Source organism: Tupaia chinensis, unplaced genomic scaffold, assembly GCF_000334495.1.
Source record: "Tupaia chinensis unplaced genomic scaffold, TupChi_1.0 Scaffold143574_1, whole genome shotgun sequence".
Classification (NCBI taxonomy): domain Eukaryota; kingdom Metazoa; phylum Chordata; class Mammalia; order Scandentia; family Tupaiidae; genus Tupaia; species Tupaia belangeri.
The window spans coordinates 877,733-904,303 of NW_006203419.1; the positions used below are offsets into that span (position 1 = coordinate 877,733).

General features: G+C 51.5%; 3 protein-coding genes and 1 long non-coding RNA gene across 8 annotated transcripts; 2 read left to right on the forward strand and 2 right to left on the reverse strand.

Moving 5' to 3' along the window:
* Positions 1–1,717: 1,717 nt before the first annotated feature.
* CPXM1 (carboxypeptidase X, M14 family member 1) lies at positions 1,718–8,884 on the reverse strand. The gene is made up of 14 exons (XM_006163939.3): positions 8,621–8,884; positions 6,875–7,054; positions 6,588–6,697; positions 6,322–6,461; positions 6,137–6,227; positions 4,986–5,136; positions 4,802–4,890; positions 4,351–4,474; positions 4,077–4,273; positions 3,810–3,989; positions 3,432–3,729; positions 3,121–3,260; positions 2,252–2,354; positions 1,718–2,153 (listed from the first exon to the last, which is right to left on the reverse strand). Exons 1-14 carry the CDS (start codon positions 8,790–8,792, stop codon positions 1,912–1,914), a joined length of 2,217 nt encoding a protein of 738 aa, XP_006164001.1. The 5' UTR covers positions 8,793–8,884; the 3' UTR covers positions 1,718–1,911.
* Positions 8,885–9,997: 1,113 nt separating this feature from the next.
* Positions 9,998–22,301, reverse strand: LOC114005216 (uncharacterized). Its single transcript, XR_003547092.1, has 3 exons — positions 22,230–22,301; positions 14,320–14,415; positions 9,998–10,259 (listed from the first exon to the last, which is right to left on the reverse strand). It is a non-coding gene; the product is annotated as an uncharacterized LOC114005216 (long non-coding RNA).
* Positions 20,980–22,655, forward strand: CUNH20orf141 (chromosome unknown C20orf141 homolog). Of its 2 annotated transcripts, none has more exons than XR_003547091.1 (2): positions 20,980–21,562; positions 22,334–22,380. XR_003547091.1 is itself a non-coding variant. In XM_027766472.1 (2 exons), exons 1-2 carry the CDS (start codon positions 21,976–21,978, stop codon positions 22,569–22,571), a joined length of 510 nt encoding a protein of 169 aa, XP_027622273.1. In that variant the 5' UTR covers positions 21,774–21,975; the 3' UTR covers positions 22,572–22,655. The 2 variants fall into 2 exon arrangements, 1 of the variants encoding a protein (XP_027622273.1); XM_027766472.1 differs by lacking the exon at positions 20,980–21,562 and adding an exon at positions 21,774–22,247 and having other exon boundaries at positions 22,334–22,655.
* On the forward strand, positions 22,580–24,675 carry TMEM239 (transmembrane protein 239). 4 transcript variants are annotated; one of them, XM_006163940.3, is made up of 3 exons: positions 22,580–22,661; positions 22,850–22,997; positions 23,251–24,675. In XM_006163940.3, the coding sequence occupies exons 2-3, from the start codon at positions 22,895–22,897 to the stop codon at positions 23,763–23,765; spliced, it is 618 nt and encodes a 205-aa protein (XP_006164002.1). In that variant the 5' UTR covers positions 22,580–22,661; positions 22,850–22,894; the 3' UTR covers positions 23,766–24,675. The 4 variants fall into 4 exon arrangements, with proteins under 4 accessions (XP_006164002.1, XP_006164004.1, XP_006164005.1 ...); XM_006163942.3 differs by having other exon boundaries at positions 23,296–24,673; XM_006163943.3 differs by lacking the exons at positions 22,580–22,661; positions 22,850–22,997 and adding an exon at positions 23,079–23,172 and having other exon boundaries at positions 23,296–24,672.
* Positions 24,676–26,571: the final 1,896 nt, after the last annotated feature.

Sequence of the window (26,571 nt, forward strand, 5' to 3'; positions counted from 1 at the left end):
AGCATCCGTGGCCCAGTGTGTTTCAAGCTGCCAGGCTGGGGACTTGTAGCATAGTCGACCACACAGCAGTCCAGTGCCTTCACCACTACGCCACTTGTTGATCCCTCCTGGTGTGTTTTTCAAGCCATCAGGTCCAGGACTTGAACTCTAGGGTCTCAACCACCATGCCACCTGCCCACCCACACAATGCCTTTATGTTGGCATCCTGCCCTTCCAAGTTCTTCTCTGAATTGCATAAGCTCTGAGATACTTTTTTCTTAAGCTTTATTTCTTTCTTCTGAGAGACACATAGAGACAGTACCTTCAACAGACTGCCAACAAACACCCTGGCCCACTCGTAGCCTTTGCCCAGTCCCCTTAGTGAACAAGTGTGTGCTGGTGTAATCAGGGAGAGCTCAGAGCTTGAACTGGGACCTTTCCCCTGTGGAATTGCCTCACAGAGCATCACGACTTACTGCCATGCCACCATCTGGCCCTGGGAGTCACTTAATAGATGTTTGTGCCAGCTAGATGCCAGCCAGTTATAGTATTTTGATAGTAGACTACATAGGCTGGAGATTAGAAATGGGCAGAAGGGAGGAAGTATTCTGGTTCTGTGGTAGGTGACCCCAAGTGACCACTGGCGGCTACAGATGACCAGACTCTGGGCTTCCATCCCGACATCAGCAAATAGGGGTTATAAACAGCAGCCCAAGGGTGTTATCGGCTTCCTTTACCTCCCATCACCAGCACTAAATTTCCCTCTACCTGAAATACTTAGAATGGAGGGTTTACCAGCAAGACACAGACTGACATGTAACGCCCCCTTCAGTCTGAAACCATCAAAGCCTATTATCAATACCTATCAACACTCTCCAGAAATGGCTGATGAAGCTAATTCAAATGTTTTTCCATTGATCTAACCACTAAGGTCCCCTCCCGCGTGGAGCTGGCCCTGTCCGCACCCCACACCTGTCACCCTTCCCGTTTGAACCCCAGGGACCATCGTCAGCGTCTTGTCCTTGACCAAGTCCCTGGTGACCTTGTGGTGCTGCACTTCACATGTGTGTAGCTTCCTTCGTGCTCCCATAACTGGCCTCCATCTTGGCACACTCACAATGTACTGAACTGGCCCCGAGTGGGGGCCCGGTCAGGTGTGGGCACGGTTGATCCTTACATCTGTGCACGCTCGGCACTGATGCATTTACAGATCATTTAATAGCACCATGACGGCACCTGTAGCAGAAGCCCACAGGCAGAAATACGTTTCTGCCTAGCCCTGAGTTCCACAAAAGCCCAGTGGGGCCAGGTGGTGACACAGTGGTCACACACTGGACTCACAGGGGAAAGGCCTTGGCTTTGCACCTCAAGACTTCTCTGAGCACATGGGGCAAACACACACATGCCTCTGATCTGAGCTGGTGAAGACTGGAGGGGGTGTAGTGTAGCATAAAGACCTTGTTGGATGTACCTCTCTCTAGTGAAAAACAGAGTTGAAAAAGAAAAACAGGGTCAGCAGGTGGCATGGTGGTTAAGGTGCTGGACTCCCACATGGCTGACTGTGGTTCGAGACCTAGACCTGGCAGCTTGCTCTCTCTTTCTCTCTCTCTTTGGTGAACACACATGCCCTATAACAAAGTAAATAATAATAATAAAATAAAATTTTAAATTCTTTTTTAGGAAAATAGCTCTTTCCACACAATGTCTCCAGATGGCAACTGATGAGCGTGTGTACGTGGGCAGAATAGGAACTGAGAGGCGGGCTAAGGCCTGACAGAGACAATAGGAGGGACAGCAAAGGGGCCAGATAGTTTTAATGAGCCCAAGCACCTTCTCCTCCAGTGTCCCTCCTTCCCTCCCTCCCCACTCTTCTCCTTCAGTTCTGGACAGGTCCAGCCTGCCCTGGTCTGGATAGAGCTCCTCAGCTGGGGGCTACTTCTTCTGTCCCCTCAGCTGCTCTAGCCGCCTCTGAAGGTCTGGTGGGATTTTGGCTCCTGCTGCCAGCAGTTCTCGCAGTCTCTGTTTGGGAGTCTTGGTGAGCAGGAAATTGCAGGGGACAGGACCTTCTTCAAAGGTGACCCAGCAGCTCCGTGTTGCTGAATGGTAGCCTTCAGCACTGGCAGTCACCATGTAGTGCCCTGGGGTCAGCAGCCTCCAGTAATCCCCACCCCGTGCTGAGGGGAGTGAAGGGGAAGATCAGGGCCCAGAGATTGTCAGCTTCTGACCCAGCCTAGACCCTCCCCCTCCCTCAGCCCCTCCCCGCCACACACACCCGTTGTAACGTCATGGTTAATGCCATCTACAGCGATGACGGCATCAGCAATCCCCAGCTCTGTGTCCTTGTCCCGCACAATTCCTGCAATGCCCATGCGCACCTGTTTGAGAAAAGGTTATCAAAACTCGTTCTGCATGAGAACGTGATCTTCAGTTAACTTTTTGGGTCTGTTCCCCTACACAGCTGATAAGGGGGCTAGGTCTATGTTCCCAGGTGATAATACTTACAGTGACAAATACCTCTTGGCTGATAAATTACGTCTGGACTGACAGAACTACAAATACCTGGTTGGAAATAAAGTTTTTGGGCTTCCCCAGATCCAGAGACCTTATTACTGGGCTTGTCTTTTGAAGAACCTTTGGAAGCTAGACTGGAGCCACTACAAGGTATAGGAGTCCCAGTGGAACATTCAAAAAGCTCATGGAATGTCTGTATTATTTTAAAAAGGAAAAAAAAAAAACCAACTATGCACAGACTTCAAAATGTTTTTGTATTAAAATAAACTCATACTTTAATTCCATTTTCCATGAACTTTTTGAGGTTGTTCTTATGTGATGCTTCTGTGCCAGGGCGGTTCTTGAACTTGGGTTGGGTGAGTCTGTCTGAGAAATGCTCTGAGACAGATCAATGCACCATCACCAGGACCACCATGGGGTATACCCCTCCTGGCCCTGACAACACCTGACACTGGCCTGCTGCTTCCTGCCCTACTTCTTTCCAGGACAATCTGAAGCCAGCTATGGCATCCTGTGAGTCGGGTACAACCAGGCCATAGGACAACCCCTGGTGGGAGCTGCAAGGGAAACAGAAAGCAGGTGGCTCAGGACTGACACAGCGACCTGGGGAGTGGGGGCCCCGGATCTGACCTGCTCTAGGTAGGTGAGGAGGGCGTCTTTGTTGTTCTCCCACTCCTGGGACAGCTCGTTCTCATGCGGGAACTTGTCACAAGAGAGCTCCACAGTGATCTCAAAGCAGTTGGTGTGCAGGTAGCTGAAGTCATTCATGCCTAGGGGACCACAGACTCTGGAGCCACAGGGGTAGGATGTGAGTCCCACCTCCCAGCGCCCCACTCTGGGAGACTCTAGGGTAGGCCCGATGCCAGCACCATATGTGACAGCTGATCATCTCACGGGCAGGGATTATCAGTATGGGGCTAATCCCACCCTCGGGCACGTACTCCCAGGGACTGTGTGCCAGTCAGCCCCATTGATGACATTGCCGTGCAAGGAGAAGTCCTGGCTGTGGCAGGGTCGGCGGCCTGTGTCTTGCATGGCCCGATTGCTGCCGGCATAGACGGTGCTGAGCCAGCGAAACACGGCATCATCCGGTGTGGGTGTGAGTTCGCGAGCAGCCCACGGGGTCCGAGTCATGTCAAATGGGTAGGACACCACAAGTTCGCCCCCGTGGAGGTTGGCACTCAGCACAAAGGGGATCTGCTTCATCCACTTGATGACTGCCCGTGTTTCAGGACCCACCTGGACAGGGGCAGGTCAGGAGTGGGAGATAGACAAGGGCTCCTTGGGTGGCCCTCCCCTACCAGCCCCAGAATACTCACAGTGGCATTGGGCAACTTGTAGTACGCAGGCAGTGGCACATGATGGTTAGGGACACTGTGGGGCACCAGCCCATCATCCTCTGCATCCCACAGTGGTGTGTTGAGGTCAGCAAAATTGTGGTTAAGGTCAATGCCCTGGTAGTTCCAGCGGCCCTCTGCCCAGCCCACCAGCTCTGAGCCCTGCAAGGATAAGGGCTTGGTCAAATCAAGCAGGCTCCGGGGACCAGGATGGAAGGGGCAGAGCAGTCCTCAGCCAGATGGCCCAACCTTGCGGTAGGCGATCTCATAGCCGTCAGGGTTCATGGAGGGCAGCAGGTGGATGCGTGTCTCAGTCAGCAGCCGGGTCACCCGTGGGTCCCCTCGCAGAAACTCGTGGCACAGGAACTGCATCAGGAGCAGAAGCAGCTCCCGCCCCAGGGCCTCATTTCCGTGCATGCCGGCCACATAGCGCACCTCGGGCTCCCCTAGGAACACACCGGGGCTTGTACTGGCTCCCCCATGACCCTGCCTGTGCCCATCTCCCCAGCCCTCATGCCAGTACCCAGCTCATGCTCCCCAGGTTGGTCCGACATCTCCATCACATACAGCTTCAGGCCCTGGTGGCTCTTCCCGATGCTGTAGACGCGGGTGATGTTGGGGCACTGCTCATTCACCTTCTTCATCAGCTGGGGTGGGTGGAGCGCGACATGAGGCAGGGGAGGCTGCATCCAGGACCAGCCCACCCAGGGCCAGGCCAGGACTTACACAAGCCAGTACGGCCCACACAGATGGGGCCTCACGGCACGGTGGAGGGGGCAGCGACGGCAGACCCAGGAGGAGGGGGCCGACAAGGGGAGGTACCATAATGAGGGAAATCGGGCAGAGCTCAGGGGTCTGCAGTAGGGCACGGTGGAGGGTGGGAGGACACGCAGGCAGCCATGGCAGGTTATGCCCTGGCGGGAAGTGGACCTGAGATAGGCCCTCCTCACTAGGTCCTAAGGGTTATATCTGACCTTCCTCATTTCCTTATAATTGTGATGCCGGAAGTCCAGCATGTCGGAGGACCTCAGATTGGGGGCCTCATGGAACAGGTCATTAGGATCTGGTGGAGGGGAGTCCACGGTAAAGGGTGAGTTCACAGTGAGGGAGGCACCCTGCATTCAGGTCTGCCCATCCAGCCTCTGCCCCACTGCCCACCTGAGACCGGGCAAGCGAGGATCTCGGCCCGAAGGCAAGATGCACCCCCCTGGAGCCAGCTCTGGGGCAGCAGACGAATGAAACGGGCCACCTGGGGCTCTGGCAGGAGGTTCAGCACGGGGGTTTCTTGGTCTGAGTTGGCAGGAAATACCTGGGGGGATAAATCCTTTGCTAGGACTGCTCAAACCCAAGCAGTCTGACCGGGGACACAGGGAAGCCTCTCAGGCCTCTAAGCTCACCATGTAACCCACCCTGCGGGGCTCAGCTGGAAACACTCTGCAGTAAACAAGGAGCCCCTGCCTATGGCCCCTGCCAGTGGGTAGCTCTAGGCAACCATGCTTTCTGGCTTGGACACAGCTCATTAAACGAACATAGCCTGTGACTCCGGAACAGTCGATCCTAAAGCTGGCCAGGGCCCAGGTTTAAAAAGGGATACTTGGGACCAGCAGGTGGTATGATGGTTAAGGTGCTGGATACTCCCACATGGCCAACCACGGTTCAAGTCCTGGACCTGGTGGCTTGCTTTCTCACTTTCCCCCTCTCTCTCTCTCTGTGTCTCTGGTCAAATTAAAATAAATAAATGAATAAATAAAATTAAATAATTCTTTAAAAATAAATAAATAAATAAATAAATAAAGGGATACCTGAGGGGCTGGCAGGTGGCGTGATGATTAAAGCACGCTGGACTCCCACATGGCTAACTGTGGTTCAAGTCCCGGACCTGGTGGCTTGCTTTCTCACTTTCCCTCTCTCTCTCTCTGGTGATTGCATGTGTCCTATAGCAAATTGTTAGAAATAGTAAAAATTCTTTAAAAAAAATTTTAAAAAATGATATTAGAGATGAGAAAGGCAAACCCAGAGGAGATGAGAAGCGATGCCAGGACCAGAGGTCCCCAAACAGAAGGAGTGTCTGAGGCACCCACTCCATGGCTGAGATACCTGAAAAGGATGTGGGAGTGTCCCTAAGCAGCCTAGCTCCCCTACTTGCCTGTTGGGGGCCTCCCATACTGACAACACCCTATTTTTTCCTGGGTGCCTAAGTGGGCATCTATTCCTGTCCTCAGAGAAGCTTCAGCCCAGCTGAGCACCCTACGTTGGGCAGGGCGCCCATCTCCGGCACTGCAGGTGCCAGCCGCCATAGGACCACTCACCGCATCCATCCCACTGCTGCGGTTTCTACTCCCCCACCAACTGCGACTGTCATTGCTGAACTGGACCTTGTATGACGTGACCCAGTCATACCTGGCAGGAGAGGCAGGAAGAGGTCCTCAGTGTCTCCCAACCCAGTGCTCCTGGGCCCACCCATGACTTCCAGTTCAGGGCCAGCCTGCCTCACCTCCAGACAGAGTTCCTGCCCTGTGTGATCACGCCTGAGAAGCGGGTGGTGCGCCCAGCGTCCACCTGGAACCACGGCTCAGCGTCCTGCTGCTCGGCACACCAGGCCCCATCATAGAGGTCACCATCCTCCAGGCCTGACTGCGGTTACAGGGAATAGTGATCAGGCCCAGCTGGGCAGAGTGTGGTAGGCCTGGACAAGCAGGAGGCAGGGGAGAAGGTTCCCTGGTACCCCTGAGAGCCGCACTCTGAGCCAGGGCTGCTAACCTGGATGTTGAGCCGACCCCGGTGAGGTCCAAGACCGAAGGACTGGCTGCTGGAGGCCTCGAGCTGGTGATCTGAAACTCGCAGGGACTCCAGGCCCAGTGGGGGACAGCCTGGGGCAGGGACAGAGTAGTGAGACAGGACCAGAGAGATGGTGCTCAGGCAGGTGGGAAGCTGTTCCTAAGCTTGGTTGCAGGCTGGGCAGACAGGAGGTTGCCTCTGCCCATGAGCTCTATTGGTAAGGGCCCCAGGGGCTGTGAGTCTGGGCAGGGCCCTGGGGGAGGTAGTACCTGGTTCTGACTTCTCAGAGAGGCTGACTGTCCCTGCTGGGCTGGTTGTCACCAGAGGCCTAGCAGTCGCCGAGGGACTGAGATAAGTTGGTTTCTTTCGCTTCTTCACAATAACCTTTTTCTTCACAATGACCTTTTTCTTCTTGATGTTGTGAGACCAGATGTGCTGTTCTGAGGTCCCTGGGGACAGGGAGGTAGGGCATTGGAGAGGGAAGAATGACATAAAACCACACCTAGAAAGCTCTGCCAGCCAGGAAGGCCAGCAAGCCCATGGCTTTCCCACCAGAAATATCTAAGGGTCTTCGAGTGGCATTAAAGGCTTATACCGTCTGACACTAACCTGCCTCTCCAGCCACACTTCCTAGCTCTCCCTTCTCCTTCCTGACATGACCAGGTATCTGGCCAGCTTCACCTCTCTGACCCTCCAACCCAGTGAAGAGTTATACCCAGCCACTAGGAACTGTGGGGTTTTTTTCCTTTTTTTTTAGAGAGAGAATTTTGCTATAGGGTGTCCATGCCTATGGAACGCACCCAGCGTGATTTTGAAGCCACCGGGTCTAGTACTTGAACTGTGGTCCGCCATGTGGGAGTCCAGCAACCTAATCGTTATGCCATCTGCTGGTCCGAGCCACTAGGAACTGTGGTTGCTCCAAAGAGCCGAGTCTGGTTCTTACCTCTGGACCTTTGTACTAGCTGTCCTCTCTCCTGTAACACCATTCACCACTTCTGGGTTCTACTCATTTATTTACTTCCTTAAGTCCCCGTTTTCCCTTCACATATCAGCCCAGATGCCCACTGGGGAGGCTCCCTTTGTGCCAGACTAGGTCTCAGGTTCCGAAGCTCCTGAGCCACCTCCGTTTTTACGTCTGCCCTCTCGGCTGAGACGTCCTGCCCTGGAATCCACGCTGAGCTGAGTGCTGAGGATTTCTAGCGCAGGGCCTGCCTGTGCGCCCTTTAGACAGAACCCTGCTCAGAGGGCTGGCGCTGCGAGCACCCCACCCGGTGCAGCGCCACAGACGACTCCCGGTCGGGCGCACATGTCAGGGCGCTGTCCTGTGCCTCTGCACATACTGCTTCTTTCCTGGGCGCCCTCTCTTCAGCTCTCCTGACTCAGACATTCTCACTCTCCAGGACCCGGTTTTACCTGCCGCCTCTGGAAGCGCCCGACTGCCGCTCTATCCCTTCCTTCTCTGTGTCTCCCCGTGGCTGAGAAGTAAGGAGGCCAAGCAGCCTTCCTGCCCCGCTCAGGACAGTGCCCCATTCCTGCAGGCAGCGCCAAAGAGCCGCTTAGTTCTCACCCGGGACCTTTGCTCTAGCTGTCCCCCGTCCCCGTAAGCACCAGTCATCGCTTTCCATTTTTTCCCCTTTGCATCGCAGCAAAGCACGCTCTCTCCCTTCCTTTTGTTCTTTTCCTCCAGCCCTGGCCGCAAACTCTGAGCAATCTTGCTCTGCATCTTTCTTTTGCTTCTCCAGGCTCTGGCCTCGGTTTTATCATCTGTAGGGGAGGTTTGAGGTTGGAAGAGGCAGCCTCCTCCTGGCGCCGGTTCTTGGACGGCTGAGTTGGTGAGGTCAGGAACCAGGGCTGCTGACTCAGCAGCCTTTTCGCGGGGCTGGGAGTGTGAGTGTGTGTGTCTGTGTGTGTGTGTGTGTGTGCGTGCGCGCGTGTTGAGGAAGGATCACCACACGGAGCAGGGAAGTGGGGTAACCGACTTGCCCTAGAAGTGGGCCCTCGGTCCGGGCGCTCACCGTTAGCTTTCTTCGCGGGCTGCTGTGCAGGGCTCCTACGCAGGGCCGGCGTCGAGCTCGGGGCCTCGGTGGTCGCGGGCGACGAAAGACCGAGCACCGAGGGGCTCGGCGTCCCCACACTCTGGTCGACCACCGGGGCAAAAGCGGTTAAGGCGAGCAGGATCCCCCACATGGCGCGGAACGAGAGAGAGGACGCGCGCGGCTCGCGGCGGTCGGTGGGTTTGCTTCTTCCTGCTGGTGCTCTGCAGCCCCCCGCCCCTTCCTGCCCGCCCCGCCGTCCCCCCCCGCCCCTCTGCAAACTCCGGCCCGCCCACAGCCGGCTCGGAGGCCTCGGACCTTGTTGGAAAGGGTAGGACCTGGGCGGAGCGAGCGGCTGACCCCCGAGGGCTGCAGAGTGAGGCCGGGCGGTCCCGGATCTCCGTACCCACCGATCCTGTCCCTCCCTCTTCCACCGTCCGAGCTAATCAGCCTCACTCCTGCGCTTAGCGTGGCAAAGCCATACTTAACCCTGCAAGGCGCCCGTCTCAAGGCGAGCACCCACTTTGCACCTTGCACGGTGCCAGGCGCTTTACACGTGGTCTCTCCATCCAAACTCGTTCCCCAAGCTGGTAAACCGAGGTTCAGAGAGGCTAACTGACTTCTCAAAGCTGAGAACCTTAACTAGGAAACTACAACCCAAGAGGGAAGATCTCAGAGCCAGAGGTTCCCCTGCTAGGGCGCATGGGACAGAAGGGAGAAAAGGAAGGGAAACTGAGGCGAGGGACGGGGCGCGGGGGAGAAAGCTGGTTCCCAGAAGTCCTTCTGAAAGACAATCCAAGTGGCCCAACCAGAAGTGGTGCTTAGCACCCCACCCACCCCCCCTACCCCGGCCCCGCCTCTCCCCTCTCCTCCTTTCCTCCCCTCCTACTCCTTGCTTGCCGGCTGCCACGTTCCGGGGTTACATAACCAGAGGAGAGAAGCCTGAGCCGATACCCAGAGGGCTGGGGCTGGGGGTAGGGACCAAGCTAGAAGCGCGCCCAATCCTCTCCCTCCATCGTCTGCCCCGCATGTATTCCCTTGGGGGAACCGGCAGGCCTGGGTCTCTATTCGCCGGACTGCCCCAGATCCCGGGATTCCAGGTTTCGAGCCCCTTCCCATCCCCCGCTCAGGCCCCCCTTGGATCCCTCACGCCTGGATCACCTCCCCAGAGAGCAAACACGTCCACTGTGCGCCTTTGGCCTGCGTTCAGCCTTTGCAGGGAGTCAACCAAGGAGATGCTGCCATCCTCATGAGAGGAGAGGCCGTGTCCAGAAGTGGCCAGGCGTTCTCTGAAGTGCGCAGACCTGAGCAAATATTTTTTGCAAAGTCACTATTTATATAAACCATTTGATAGCCCCGGATTCGTGAGTGAGTAAGTACCATTGTGGCGCCAACGTTCGCTCGAAGTCTCAAAAGAAATGCCGCCAAGCTCCTGTAAAGGAGGTCCACCGCTCGCAGGGCCCTCTATGGGCGCAGGTGCTGGACCTTCTCGAGGCATCTTGTCCACACCGAGCGCTCTGGATAGAGGGCAGGAGACCTCCCGGAAAGGAGTAACCAGATAAGGTCCAAACGCGTTGGAATCTTCCCTTGGAGAGTCCTGCCTAGACGGCGTGGTCATGTGCTAGGCACAAGAAGAGAAAGCAGAAAAATTCAAAGAACATGTTCCAAAGCCGGGGTTCCCTGAGTGCTGGCGGGGCCGCGGGACAGTATGGCAGGCTGAAGCTTCTAGAGGATGGGAAGCCTCTGTCTCCTGCCAAAGCCCAATCTAGCCAAATCTGGTTCTCTGGCCCCTACCCTCATCCAAGTCTCCCAGAGAGATGATGGGGAAGAGGAGGCACAGGGGGCAGAAGCAGCACAGGACATTCAGCTTCCTGAGGTTTCCACACCCTCCCAGTCAATCCCCACCCAGCAGCCAAATTGTGTCAGGTTCCTCCTGGTTTAAGTCCCCACCCAGCAGGCTCACCTACAAGGCCCTTCATTACCAAGTTCCCTCCTATCCACACCTTTGCCATCTCCCCAGCTCCTACCCCTCCAGCCTTGCTGGCGTTCTAGCTGTTCCTTCAGTGCACCAGCCCAGACCAGCCTCCCAGCCTTTGCACTTAAGTTTGTGTTCTCATCATTCAGATTTCCTTTCAATGTCACTCGCTCCTAAAGATTTTTCTGACCACTCTGGTTAGAGTAAGCTCTTTCACTCTATACACTCTCCTTTCACTTTGCCTTATTACTGTCTTCAAGGCACTCTGGTTTTATTTATGTGTTCACAGTCATGGCCCTAACCTCCAGAAGAGCCTTTGGCCCCAAATGTGTATAGTTGCCCCTAAGGGCCTAGAATAGTGCCCGTCTGTACTTGAAAGGCACTGTGTAATGTATTCTAAGGGCCAGCCGGTGGCGTGGAGGTTAAGGTGCCAGATCCCATATGGCTGACTCCATAGTTCAAGTCCCGGACCTGGTGGCATGAAAACCACATCAGGCACATGTGCATGCGTGCCCAAAATCCCAAGAGGAGAATGATGGAGCAGGGGTTGCAGCATGGCCACCCCCCCTGCAGGGTGATTTCTCACTCTCCTCTATCTCTCTCTGGTGAGTGCAGATGCCTACAGCAAAATTAAATGTGTGTATATACATACATAGATATATTCTAAGTTAGAGGGGTTCAAGCAGGGCTGGAGGGAAGCTGACCCTTTCCAAAGCACCAGGTTTTTCAGGAGAAGAGATGGCGGGTTGTGAACTGAAAGGATCCCAAAGGCATCAGAGTGGGGCAGGGCAGTTGGCTCCCTCCTGCCAATCCCTTATGAAGAGGAATCTCAGGATGTTGGACTTCAGGACCAGCAAATAGTGCAATGATTATGTCACTGAACTCTCTCTCGAGTTCCGAGTTCCGGGCCCTGTGGTTTAAAAACTCGCGGCGGTCGCATGTGCATGTGTGCCCAAGAATGAAGAAAGGCTTGTGGTGTGGCCATCTCCCTAGGGGGTGATTTCTAACTTTCTGTCTCTCTGTCTGGCAAGTGCACACGCCCTATAGAAAAAAATTTTTCTCAAAAAAAAAAAAAAAGATGCTCAACCTTGTGACCTGGCGTCCCCAGTGCTCCAGAAACCCCTTCCCTTCACTCTCGCCTCTCTGCCCTGTTGCAAGCCGTAGGGCCCGTTTGTGCCCACTATGCCACCTGCATTCCTCAGCACCTTCTCTCACTCCTCTGCACTCAGCCTAACCACAGCCGCTGGTCTGTGCACTGAGAACTTGGAGAAGTTCAAGTTCAAAGTCCTGAAGCAAGTTCTAGTGGCTTCCAGGGATAGTGGCAGATATATACACCCAGGATCTGGACAGGTCTCCCCAGGAGCCAGGTACAGGATCGTCTATGGTCTCGCTGAGACCAGAGTGTGTTACAAAGTGCAACGGAACAGGTAGGGATAGCTGTTCAAAGGAGATTTTTTTTTTGCTGTAAGGTACATGCGCTTGCCAGAGAGACAGAAACAGAAAAAAAAAAAGTGAGAAATCACCCTCCAGGGTGAATGGCCACACTGCAATCCCTTTTCCTCTATTTTCCTCTCAGGATTTTGGGCACACACAGAGATGTACCCAGCGTGATTTTCAAACCACCAGGTCTGGAACTAGAACTGCGGTTTGTCATGGGGGAATCCAGTGCTATAATCACGCTACCTGCTGGCCTCTCAAAGAGAATTTAAATTTAAGGAATGCCTGTACTCTGATACAGTAAAACGGCTGAGGGTGGAGAGAATAGGTGACTTAGGTCATCTAAGGTGCCACGCAGGTTTTATTTCACATCCCACTTGTTGTTTTCTGTTTTGTTTTGTTGAGAGGTTTTTTTTTCCTACAGGGTGCGTGCGCTTGCCAGAAAGACAGAAATAGAGAGAAAGCAAGAAATCTCCCTCCAGCGGGGATGTCCATGCTGCAATCCCTTCTCCTCCATTCTCCTCTTGGGATCGTGGGTACACACACATGCCCAGCATGAGTTTAAGCCACCAGGTCTGGGACTCGAACCGCAGTCGACTACATGGGAGTCCAGCGACGTAGCCATTATGCCAGCGGCTGGTCTCCCTGTATTTCACATCCCACTTCTGCCATTTATTTTGTTTGAATATTCTGGGGCTGTAGTTTTACCTTTTTGAGACTCAGTTCCCTCATCTGTAAAATGGAAACCATACCTTTCTCCCAGGGTTACTGTGGTAATAAAGTGAGGTATGTGATCCTAGGACACCCCTAGATTAATCAGGTGAATTAAAGGTGGAGAAATAGTCTAACACAGCCCTCCAGATATAGGTAGAATAGAGCAACATTAAGGGAAGAAAAGGACGCTACGTGTCACACTGCAAATAAGGAAGTCAGAATCTACTTCTGCCTGTGCCGCCTAATCTCGTCCCGGGTGCTAAGGTAGAATCATTCCGTGAGGTGCTCCCACTGTGAGCTGAGAGAGTATTCATAAGGACACTCATGTCACCTGGAGGCACGGGGTGGCATCTCCTCACGTGCCCATCCTTCCCTCGCCACTGCCTCCGCTAGCTGTCTCTCTTTGGTACATCAATGTCTTTGAGAGTCTCGCTCCTCTATGTACCACTGAGGACCAAGGCATTGGCATCCCCTGGGAACTTGTTTGAAATTGAGAATTTCTGTCCCAGACCTACTGAGTTGGAATCTGCATTTTAACAAGATCCCCAGAGGATTTGACCCCAGGAGAGTCATATGCACATGAAAGGCGAAGACGCACTGTATGGAGGTGTAGAACCCCTGCATCTGAGATACATGAAATTCACAACTCTCTGAGTTTGATGGTGTCTGATGCTGTCACTGGAAATTGTACCGTAAGATATAAGAAGAGTATGTCCACATATCACTAGAAAACTGTCTTTCATTCCTTCTGGAAGGGTATATGACTGAGCCCCACAGCATGGCCCACTATGGATTTTTGTCATTAAATCATTTTCATGAAAATACTACACAGTAATTTTAAAGGCAAATCACCTTTGGCTTCTTCTTTTTTTTTTTTTTAAAGATTATGAATTTTCTTTTTTTAAGGAATTAATTATTTAACTTTATTTATTCATTCATTTTTAATTTGATGAGAGAGAGACAGAGAGAAGGTGAGAAAGCAAGCCACCAGGTCTGGGACTTGAACCGTGGTTGGTCATATGGGAGTGTCCAGCACCTTAACCACCACGCCACCTGCTGGTACCCCCACCTTTTGGCTTCTAACAAGACACTCTTCTCCATACTTTCCCACTCACAAGTCAACTACTTTGAATTCTTTTTGTTATTTCTCTTTGTATTTATCTCTATGCTTGTGTTGCCCTTTTTTTTTTCTTTTTTTTTTTCTTTTCCTATTTAGATGTCACCCACTGATTTCCTGCTATGGGATGAGGGATTTAGTTTTCCTACCACTCACCCCCCCACACACATACACAACCAGTACACAAACATATATTTCCCCTCTTTCCATCCTCCCAATAAAGTTAAATCACCATTGGAATCGATAGTTAGTGCTTTCATTATGACCATGTCAATGTTATTGTCCAACTTCTTGCACTTCCTAGAGTTACAAACTACAATATCATTTGCTTAGTTTTTTAGACACCAATCACTTATTCAATCTTAAAGTTTTCAACAGAACTTAACATTTATTCTGATTATATTTAAGCAGAGCTGATAATCAATTGATTTCATTTACCTCTGGAGACATTCTTCTTTAAGGACCTGTCACCTGGTTCCAGGTTGCTTTCTTCACTGAGGGTTGGGGGAACGTATCTTGTGGAGAGCAGCCAATCTGAAAACATGTGATTAAAACATGTGGCCTGTAGACACATGCAGAAATGTGCTTCTAAGCTATTCTAGCAGGGCTATTGAGAAACATCTACATACGAAAGCAGTATCTACCTGTTGTCAATGGTTGTCTTCCTGTTGTTGTTGATAACTGATACTGCCCAGTATCAGGCTAAAGGAAATCACATGCGTTTATCAGATTGTCCCCCCAAAAAGGTCAGAGAGATTATATGGCGCCAGTCATTTTCACATCTTCAGACGATTTACATCCAAAAACCACCGGCTTTGCATTCCGACTTCTCCTCCCTTAATCTCCTTGCATTCCACTTCCTTCTTCCCCATTTCTTTTGCGTCCCATTTTCTCCTTCTCCCATTTTCTGCCCTTTAAAAGAATAAACCTGAGGCTGGCTCTGGGCACAACTTCTCCATCAGAGAAGCTGTGCCCACCCAATCCTTGCTTTTCTATACTTGTGTGTCTTTGTGTGTTTGTTACTGCGTCTATTTCTAATCCACAGGCTTCCCCACTCAGAAAAATGTGTTCATGCCGAGCTGGTCCCGGCAACATCTAATATCCAGGTCTTTCTCATGATCTCTTTCCTCTGTTTAGTCTCATTTCTCCAATGCCATATTATCCTATTTCTTAGTTTAATTTCTTGTTTTGCTAAAGCACATACTCTAAGACAGAGTGTATGAAAGGTCAAATTTTTCAGAAATTGTATGGCTGAAAATGTCATCATTCTACCCTCAAACTTGATAACTATTTAGACAGATACATGTTTCTAGTTTGGAAATCATTTCCCCTCAGAATTCTGAAGGCATTGTTTTATTGTCTTCTAGCTACTCTAATAGTGTTAGTGTTTAAAAGTCTAATATTCCTACTTCTAGACTTACGTATGTGATCTTTTTCTTTTTAGAAACTCCTTAGGAATATCTATTTACCCATGATAACTTCAATTTCATTATGTACCTTGGTGTCGACTCTTTTTCATTTATTGTGTTATGAACTAGTGGAATCTTATCATGTAGAAACATATTTTTCAGTTCTGAAAGTTTCCTTTTTTTTTTTTTTTTTTGGAGAGGTTCTTGCTATAGGGCACGTGCGCTCACCAGACAGACAGAGAGAGACAGAGAGACAGAAGGCGAGAAATCACCCCCCAGGGGAGATGGCCACACTGCAATCCCTTCTCCTCCATTCTCCTCTCGGGATCTTGGGCACACACGCACACGCACCTGGCGTGGTGAGTTTTAAGCCACCGGGTCTGGGATGTGAACCGCAGTCAACTACGTGAGAGTCCAGCGACATAGCCATTACGCTAACTGCTGGTCCCCAAAGTTTCTTGATTTTTAAAAAGTTGCCCCTTCTTTTTCTCTATTCCAATTTTCTAAATTATCATTATTCAAATACTGGCCCTTTAATTTTACTGACTTTTTCTTTTCTTTCTTTTTTTTTTTCTTCGTGTACTTCAGTTATTTTACTTTCTGGAAGATGTCCTCAACAACTCCTCAGGAATTGGCTCCATCATTAAGAAATTCCATTGGTGAGACCAGCCAATGATATAATGGTTATGTCACTATACTCCCATATAGTTGACCACAGTTTGAGTCCCAGACCCAGTAACTTAAAACTCACGCCAGTGTGTATGTGTGTGTGTGTGTGTGCCCAAAATCTCGAGAGGAGAATGGAGGAGAAGGGATTGTGGCATGGCCATCCCCACGAAGGGTGATTTCTCACTTTCTATTTCTCTGTCTCTATCTCTACAGCGAGTGCATGTGCCCTATAGCAAAGATCTCTCTTCTCTCTCTCAAAAAAAAAAGAAAGTCCATTGGTAACTTTTACTTCCAGCAACTGATCATAATGCAGCTGCAGTCCTACATTGTAGGTAACCAAGTGACCACCCAGGGATCAAATACTCACCAACTCCCATCTTCTCATCATTCCTTTTCTCTCTGCTGCTTTTAAAAATGTATTTACCTAGGGAGCCAGCAGTTAGCGTAATGGCTATGTCACTGGACTCCCACGTAGTCGACCGCGGTTCGCGTCTCGGACCCGGTGGCTTAAAACTCACGCCGGGCATGTGTGTGTGCATGCCCAAGATCCCGAGAGGAGAATGGAGGAGAAGGGATTATGGCGTGACCATCCCCCCTGGGGGGTGATTTCTTGCTTTCTGTCTCTATGTCTCTCTCTGTCTGGCGAGCGCACGTGCCCTATAGCAAAAATCTCTCCAAAAAAAAAAAGTATTTACCTGTAGGTTTCATAGCAGAGAGCGCACACATGAGTCAATGACCCTGACAGGGTCTTACTATGCCATGATCCACTCCCTAGATTTCCAGCCAGCCAGAATCATGGGTACACCTGTGGGTACACCAACTGTTTTCAAGTCAACCTGGAATTTGGACCTGGACCTTTCCATGTGGCTCCAGTGTCCCATGCAGCAGTGTCCCATCACCTGTACCACTGCAGCTGGGCCTCATCCTTTCTTTTCATAAATCATGCTTTCACCATATTTCACTGAGTCAGGGTTGTTCTAGTGATTCCACTTCTGACACCAACTTTTTAGGGGTACCAAAAACATGGTTCACTAAGACTCACAGAACTCAGCAAAGCAGTTATACTCATGGTTACAGTTTATTACAGAGAAAGGAAACAGATTAAAAGCAACAATAGAAAAAAGTACACAGGACAAAGTTCAGGAAACACGAAGAACAAGCTCCTAGTTATGCCCTGGAAGTGGAGTTATGTGGTTTGTACCAAATTCTCCCAGCATGCCGTGTGACAATGTGCACGGAGTACTGCCAACAAGGGACGTTCCTTGGAACCTTAGTGTCCAAGGATTTTATTAGAGTCAGTTATGTACAAGCGGTCAATTGCCCATGGGACTGACCTGAGTTCAACCCCTTTACAGGTCAAGCTGCTACCTCATGATCCAAGGACCCTGACATAAATCAAGTGTTAGCATAGACTGTCTGATCTGGCCCAAGACTCCCAGATGTACAAAAACACTATTCTTTTTAACTAGAGATTTTTGCTATAGGATGTGTATGCTCCTAGAGAGACAGAAAGGAAGAAATCACCCCTAGAAGGAGATGACCACACTGCAATACTTTCTCCTCCATTCTCCTCTCAGGATTTTGGGCACGCATGCACACGCACCCAGCATGAGTTTCAATCCTCTGGGTCCAGGACTCAAACCAAAGTCGATCATTTGGAAGTCCAGTACCTTAACCACTTTGCCACCTGCTGGCCCCAAACACATTATTATTAGGCAGTATATTTCAAGGACTTAAGAGGTAATTTTTCAGGAGCCCACCATGGGCCAAAACATTCTTTCAAATATGGAATAGATGGTCCAGCAGGTGGCATGGTGGCTGGGGACACTGGACTCCCACATGGTCAACCGTGGCTCAAGTCCTGGACATGGCGGACTTGCTTTCTCACTTTCCCAATTTCTCTCTCACTCTGGTCCTCTCTGGTTAAACTGAAATAAAGAAATAAAGTTAAATAAAAAATAATTCTCTTAAAAAACTGGAATAGAGAAAAAGAAGGGGCAACTTTTTAAATATCAAGAAACTTTCAGAACTGAAAAATATGTTTCTACAAGGTGAGATTTAGACAACCTAGACTTGCTGAGTTTTTTACTGGGTGATACTGCAGTATCGTGCCTCACTGAGATCCCCTTTCCTGACTTGTGTCCCTGTCCTGAGGATATGTTCATGTTTCATAGATCATACCCATCTGCTCTCTTCTCCAAATACCCTCAGCTGATAGGAACAGCCTCACTGAGGTGACATTTCTTCAGCCACCACCTTCCTCTTCCCATCAGGGATGAGTCACAGCCTATGACTGACACAGAAATACATGATGGGACCAATTCTGGTACAATTCCCTTGCAGAGCAACTGTTGGGTTAGGCTTAAGCTAGACTCCAGCCAAGATCACTCCAGCCAGGACCACTTCCTAGCTTAGCTCTTTTCCCTTCCCTGTCCTGCTTCCCTTCCCTCACTTCCCTGAAATTTTTCTTCCTGAGAGCACTCCCTTGATAACTCATAGGGACAGGAATCCCCATCTCAGGCTCTGCTTCTAGGAATTATAACCCAGCATCTGGTTCCATCGGAAGTACTTAACTATTGCCAAATGAAAAATAAACTCTGAGAAAGTTGGAGACAGAAACCAGCCCAGGCCTGAGAGATAACCCAGAAGGGAAGAACACAGAAGGAAGTTGAAAGCAACCCCATTCCCAGAAGGAAAGCCCCAGGGACTGCACAGTCAACTGGATGGAACTCCAGGCATGGGCTGTATCTCACGATGTTGGGTGACATTCCTCAAGCCAGATATTGTCTAAATACTATGTTAATGAGAGCTCTTGATCTTGTACCAGGAATATAAGCCTATAAATAATGTCTTGTATATTGTACACTGTTCTCTATCATTAAACTCACCCACCGCTTATCTGATTTCATTTGGAATAAACGGGCTCTGCTCTGGAGCGGTTTTGCTTCTGCTCCAAGAGAACTTTAGTCCCCTGCTTTAACCTTTTCCTCGTCTCTTTTCTCAATCTTTCATGACACCCTACCTTCAAGCCCTGATTTTCTCACACTGAGGAAATCCTAAAATAGAGCTCTCCTGTAAATGTATGCAGAGCACATGGTGCATGGTAAATCCTTCCAGAGAAAAAAATCGTCACTTCCATTCCCCTGCCCCCTGCACTATGAAGTAGCCTTATCTTGGTGGAATGACCATGATGTTACCCTCAGTTCTGTGTGTCCTGAATGGCAATCTCGAAGATGCATCCAGAATTGATCAGGTTCAGGGGACTGGCAATCTTAAGCCTTTAATTTGCTTATGTGCAAAGACAACTAGTTACTAAATAGACAAGAAGAACCAGGGGACATGCCTGTAGCACAGTGCCTTAATTAGGGGTTCACTATGTATAGCCTCCTCAGGTTCATCTCCTACATGGGGAGCAGTATACCATATGACTGGCTGCAATTTGAATCCCAACCCTGCTAGCTTGAAAAACACACCAGGAGGGAACCAGCAGTTAGCGTAATGGCTATGTCACTGGACTCCCACATAGTCGACCGCAGTTCGTGTCCCGGACCTGGTGGCTTAAAACTCATGCCGGGCGTGTGTGCGTGCATGCCCAAGATCCCGAGAGGAGAATGGAGGAGAAGGGATTGTGGTGTGACCATCCCCCCTGGGGGGGTGATTTCTCGCTCTCTGTCTCTCTGTCTCTGTCTGTCTGGTGAGCGCATGCTCCCTATAGCGAAAACCTCTCCAAAACAACAAAACAAAACAAAACAAAACAAAACACAACTCCAGCATGTTCTCATTCCTTCTAAATCATTTATCACTGCAATACCTTGTAAGATACAATGTAGCATGATTATCATCATCCCTTCCTTTGTCTTCATTCCCACATGCCCACCTGATTTTTTGTTTTCCTTAATAATAAACTTTGAAAAATTAGTGAATTATCTCATGGGCTGGTGGTATTAGGCCTACAGACTGTCGGGGCCATCACCACCGAAGAGATCAAGGTCAGCAGGTCTGAGTCTTTGGGCAGGGCCAGCTGGAAGCAGATATGCAGCCTGATTTTTTGTTTTTTTTTCTTTCTTTCTTTCTTTTTGGAGAGGTTTTTGCTATAGGGCGCGTGCGCTCGCCAGACAGAGAGAGACAGAGAGATAGAAAGCAAGAAATCACATGCTATAGAGTGCGTGAGCTCGCCAGACAGACAGAGAGAGACATAGAGACAGAAAGCGAGAAATCGCCCCCCGGGGGGATGGCCACACCGCAATCCCTTCTACTCCATTCTCCTCTCGGGATCTTGGGCATGTACGCACATGTGCCCGGCGTGAGTTTAAGCCACCGGGTCTGGGACTCGAACCACGGTCAACTACGTGGGAGTCCAGCGACATAGCCATTATGCTAACTGCTGGTCCCTCTTTTTTTTTTTTTTCTGGAGAGGTTTTTGCTATAGAGTGCGTGAGCTCGCCAGACAGACAGAGAGAGACATAGAGACAGAAAGCGAGAAATCGCCCCCCGGGGGGATGGCCACACCGCAATCCCTTCTACTCCATTCTCCTCTCAGAATCTTGGGCATGCACACACACGTGCCCAGCATGAGTTTAAGCCACTGGGTCTGGGACTCGAATCATGGTCAACTACGTGGGAGTCCAGCAAGGTGGCCATTACGCTAACTGCTAGTCCCAGCAGCCTGATTCTTGTTCAATATCCTCCTCCCCTAGGGCTAGATGGCTGCCGTCTCCCCTGTCCCCAGTTTCCTTTCAAAGGATAATCAGAGAGAGAGAGAGAGAGAGAGAGAGAAGTATACCTGCCAGGGTCTCACCTTGGAAATAAGGATTAAGTTCTCTTATTTATGACTCATTTCTGCTCTTTTTTTAGAGGGTTTTTAGAGAGAGACAGAGACAGTGAGAGGGAAAGTGAGAAATCACATCCCTAGAGGAGTTAGACATGCTGCAGTCCCTTCTCTTCCATTCTCCTCCATGGATCTTGGGCATACACGCTTATGTACCTGGAGTGATTTTCAAGCCACTGGTCGGGACTTGAACTGCAGTTGGCCATGTGGCAGTCCAATGACATAACCACTACGCCATCTGCTGGCCCCCTCCTTTGCACTCTTGTCCATCAGGTCACTGAACTGAAATATGCTGTAACCTCTGTAGCCACCACCCACTTACAAATTATCATTAGGATAGGTTTCTTTCCAGGTGACGAAGTCCTTCACCACATATTCATTTTCCTTAATCATATTCTGAGGTAACCTTAATTTGGGGTTTGCTATGTTATAGCCACCCCCACCATATCCTCTACCCCATTTCTGGAACCTTTATCTCCATAACACCTCCTACAGATGAGTCCTTAGAACACCTCAATGGTCCCCTCCTGTCCCTGCCCCATTGAGCAGGTCAAGTGCAGTCCAGCCCTAGATGCCTCCGGTTGCATCCTAGAAGAGCCTATCTCTGCATTCTGGGGCTGCAGTCCTGAAACACCCCATGTCATAAGGGCCCACAGGCATCACCCCACTCAGGGAAGAGAGCTGGAGACAGAGAGATTGAATGACCTGCCCCTGGATACACAGCTCTGAACACTCAGGAAGAAAGCAGCGCTTCCTCCCTTGGACAGCTGCCCAAGTACGGATGGGGTTAGAATGCCTTCTTAATAACTCAGATTCCCCCATGGGAGAACCACGGGGCTGAGAATTAGAAGGAGGAGTCTCAGTTCTCAGAAACTGCAGACTTCCCAGCTGAGCTCCACCTGGGCTACTAGCTGCTGATGAGCCAGGCCGCCCTCCAGGGCTCCACCTAGCAACAGGTCACAATGCCCCAGGGACCCAGTCCCAGAATGACTGACCAAAGGGGGAGGAGGTGAGGGGGGGCTTGTGGGTGGGTGTTGGGGGGAGGGGGAGATTCCCAACAAGCCCAGTTCCTCACTGAGCTCACCCTTGAATGCCTGCCAGGGCCCTACACCCCCCCACCCCGGCCCAGGCCCCCACACTCCATTCTCCCTACTAACACTAGTTCTTCTGTCCCCTCCACCTACCTCCATGACCCAGCTCTGCTCACCCAGACACAAAGCTTTTGCAAATCCCATCCCAGCCCCTCCCAGGGGCCTGGGTACTGGGGAGGGGGCAGGCGGTGCAGTGCAACCATGGGTGTTCCCCTGGGACCCTAGCCGGGCCCAGTTCCTGGACAGTGTCCTAGGGCTGGGGGTACTGGGGCTGGCAATCCGGACGATCTTCTCTGTGGCAGGCCCAGCCCTGCTATCGCTGCTGGTGCTGCTACTGGTTTGTTTCCTCACCTTCGACCTGCTCCACAGGTCAGTGGGCAGCAGCCTGGCAGCCCGGCGCTGTAGGCAAGTGGGAGGATGATCAGCTTCTGTAATTCACTGCCCTCTCTCCACAGGCCCACGCCTCCTGCCCAGCCACAACACAGACTGCTCGCAACGCGCCAGAGTCAGGGGGCCGGCGAGGGTCCAGGACAGCGGGCGGCCCTGCTCCTACCTACAGGGACAGTCACAGGACAACCTGGCCTCCGGGATGTGATGCTGCTGCTGCTTATGGGCCTGGGGCTGCTCCTGGGAGCTCATGGCATGGCCGCAGCTCCATTTGGCCTGGCTCTCTGCCTCCATCTCTGGGCCTGAGCACCCCTTCCCCAAGCACCGAGTGCCCTCCAGAACTACACTGGCCATCCTGCTCCCTTAGGCTTCTTGTCTCTGTTCTGAGCTGGGCAGGTGAGAGCACACCCCTTTATTCCAAGCCAGGAGCTCTCTGGCCCTATAGTATGGGCAGTGGATACCTGGTCTGAGTCCTGGGTCAGCAAGAGAAGGCAGGACACTTAAGGGAGCTCAGGGCAGGTTTGGTAGCCATCTCAGAGCCTGCAGGTAAGGGGCCGTCATTCTGGTCTCCTCTGTGATTCTAGAGGACAAGAGTTAGAGAGATTTGCAAGAGAGTGGAGTGAGACTGGATGTCAGCTCGCAGGGAAAGGAGAGGGATCCCGGAAGGGCTTCCCATAAGAAAGCAGAGAAACTACATCTGCTGGCCTGGAAGTTCCACCAGGAGGGCTTCAGGTGAGCCAGGCATTCTCCAGTGACTCCTTTCTGGGCTGGACCCCACCCCAATCCCGGGTCATAATGAGTCTCCTCTAGGAGGGTGGGGTTGGGTGAGAGTGGGGGTTTGGACCTGGCTGCCAGGCCGTCCTGGGCACTGCAGGAAGCAACATGACTTAGGTGGCTCTGCCCCGAGGTGAGTCTCAGGCCCCAGCTCAAAGCCCCAACTTGCCCACGCCAGTGCCCTCCTGACCCCGCCTCTCCCACCGCCCAGGCATCTCCAGGGTTGCTCCTGCAGCTGGGCTGGCCCTCTCCCCAGGTGCACCACCAGCCAGGATGCAGCAGCGACTGGAGACGGATACCATCGGGGCCGGCGAGGGGCCACAGCGGGCGGTGCCCTGGTCAGCCTGGGTCATACGGCAGGGCTGGGTGCGCTGGTGGGCATGCCACGTGCCTCGGAGCTGGGCCCAGTGGTGGAGCACGTCGGGCTGGCGGCAACCGCTGCAGCGCCTGCTGTGGGGGCTGGAGGGGATACTCTACCTGCTGCTGGCGCTGATGCTGTGCCACGCGCTCTTCACCACCGGCTCCCACCTGCTGAGCTCCCTGTGGCCTGTGGTGGCCGCGGCATGGAGCCACCTGCTGCCAGCCATCCTGCTGCTGGTGCTCAGTGCCCTGCCCACCCTGCTTTTCACCGCCTCCTTCCTGCTGCTTTTCTCCACACTGCTGAGCCTCGTGGGCCTCCTCGTCTCCATGACTCACCCAGGGCACGCTCAGGACTTGGACCAATAGAAGGGCAACCCCATCCCGCTGCTTGTGTGTGTTGAGCCCTGGCCTAGGACCTGAGGCCCCAGGGGGCAGAGGGGTAGGGGCAGTGGGACCAGGGCCTTCCTGCCTCGGCAGGTTCCAAACACCCAGTAACTAGCACAGGTGGGTGTGTGTGGTTTTGCTAGAGCAGGCACGTAGACTGGCCTGACCTCTGGGCACATTCCTCAAGCAGATACTGTCACGAGGAGCCAGGGGCTTTGAGTAGAGGGCACAGGACAGATGGCATAGCCAGGGCAGAGCTTGGCCAAGATGCCGAGGGTGCCCGTGTGGATGCAATGACACCACAGCGCCCCCTTGGCAACTGGCAGCATCGTTTTCTCTCAGCCGTCTCAGCTTCAGATTCACTGGGAACTTCTATCTGGGTGTCCTGAACGTGCCATTCCTCCCACCAATCCCCTCTTTCAGCTTCCAGGAGAGCCATAGGTTCTAGCACGGGCTCCACTGCCAGAAACCTAGCTGGGAGAGAGCTGGCCAAAGTCCCCTGAAATCGAATCGCCCTCACGTCCCAGACTAGTCAACCAAGTCTTAATCCCTTCCCTAGACTGCCTATCTCCTGACTTAGTCCGCATCCTCGAGTCTGGGGAATGGGCTGAGGGAAACGGGTCCCCTAGAGACTACCCACCTACCCTTCAGCAGCCCCAAGGTCTGTTATGGAAAAACGAACACGAAGTCCCATTTCACCCAGTGTATGCTCTTGGCCAGTTAATTCCTTTGAACCTTAGTGTTAAGTGGATCCCAACCCTGTGTCATGAGTCAAAGGTTATACCTATTTGTGAAGTACTTTGTAAAGACCAAAAAACTGTAAGATGTTGTTTTAAACTGTAAGTACATTCTGTAAGATCAAAGGGTCTTTCGATCCCAAAGGCTGTTAAAAGACCAGCAAACTTCCCTAGGCTTTCGGGGAAATGGTCTGTCATAAATAAGATTTTGGCTCTAAAATGGTAAACAGAGGATGGATGGGTGTGGAAAAGATGTGAAAGGTTGTATTCCATCAGATCTCAAAAAATGTGCAGATGTTGACCTCTTGGGATTGTGAAATGCTGGGGCCTGGGACGTGGTGTCAGGAGATGCTTGCTCAGCTGTGTGAGTGGGGAAAGCACAGCCCAGGATTTCTTTTTTTTTTTCTTTTTTTTAAAGAATTATTTAGGACTTGAACCACGGTTGGCCATGTGGGAGCAACCAGCACCGTAACCACCGTGCCACCTGCTGGTCCCCAGCCCAGGGTTTCTAAATCCGATGCAGCAAGCTGCTTACAGTACCAGAAAGGCTTTGGGAGGTGGCACCTCTTGATGCCTTGGATGGTGGCCACGTGCACATCTGCTCACCCCTCCAAACAAAACAGTGAATGAACAGTTATTACAAAATAAGGCACATGACAGACAAGTTTACCCACAGCTAAGACCCACCCACCTGACCCCCCCTCATTCCCTGACCTTCCCCAACTCCTACCCTGTCCTAATCTCAACTTTGCATCTGGCCCTAAAATCCTTGCTCGTGAAGCCCAGACCTGAGGTTTGCTCCTCCTCATTCTCAAGCCCCGAGGGCCAGCTCCTAGGATCTGGGTTCATTTTTGTCGGAAGCCATTTGCTATAGAGTTGTGTGACCCTGCTTGCCTCCAGCACCAGCGCCTGAAATCCAAGGACCACTCATTCCTTCCTGTGTCCTTGTAGTTCTCCCTGAAATATGGTAGCAAGGACAAGGCAGGACATGGAGGGGGTTGAGTTCTGTCATTAGCAAGGGCTTTGGTGTATTAGCTGAAGCCAGGTTTAAGTCTCAGCACTCGTCGCTTTCAAACTCCATGGCCTTGGTGGAAATTGCTAAACTCTCATAAAGTTTGTTTTCCTTGTAACACAAGGTGTTTTCCAGTAACACCTGCCTTAGGACTCCGTGGGGCTCCTGGCCTGCAGGTGAGGCACCTGGAGCAGTTCCGAGCATGACGAATGACAGCTATGCTCTGACTACCCACTTTAGAGAAGTCAGGCTCAAGGTGACCACTTGCCGGACCAGGCCGTTTGAGTCCTAGTCCACTGTAACAGTCCATTGTTCCCTAAAGGGAATATGAGGGGCCTGGAAGAAATATGAACCACCCAGATAAACACCCCAGGGCTTCCTCACACCTATCCTTCTTTTTTTTTTTTAAAGATAATTATTTGTTTAATTAATTTATAATTTGACCAGAGAGAGAGTGCAACCCACTAGGTCCAGGACTTGAACCACGGTTGGCCATGTAGGAGTCCTCAACCACCACACCACCTGCTGGCCCCTCCACATCAATTTTTGAGAGCTCCTGTCAGAGACAAAGCCCAGTCCTAGGGAGGCTGTGAGTGAAGCCAGTCTAGATGACTGGTTGGCTGAAGCGCCAGGATCCTAGTAGTGGGTATAGATACCACGATGTCTGGCCTAGATCCATCATTGGCTTGGCCATGCATTACTGGCCAGGGACATTGCTCTGGAGCCTTGAGGCCATTTAATTGAGGAACAGAGGAGGTTCTGGCTCAGACCAGATGTACCAGATGTCCATCCAGACGGCCAGGATGCTGGCAGGAGCAAGAAGGCCTCCTTTGCTTCCCTACAGAAATACCTTCCACCCTCTTGCTTTGCTGATACGGGGTAAGGTGAGGTAGCCAGACCGGAAAGCAGAAGGGCAGTACTTAGCCAGATTAGACCAACACATACCCAGTGACCCAGCAACCCAAAATGAATTCTCAGAGATCCATAAGGGCCTTGCTTCTCAAAGTGGGGTCCTAGAACCATCAGAATAGGATTCCCG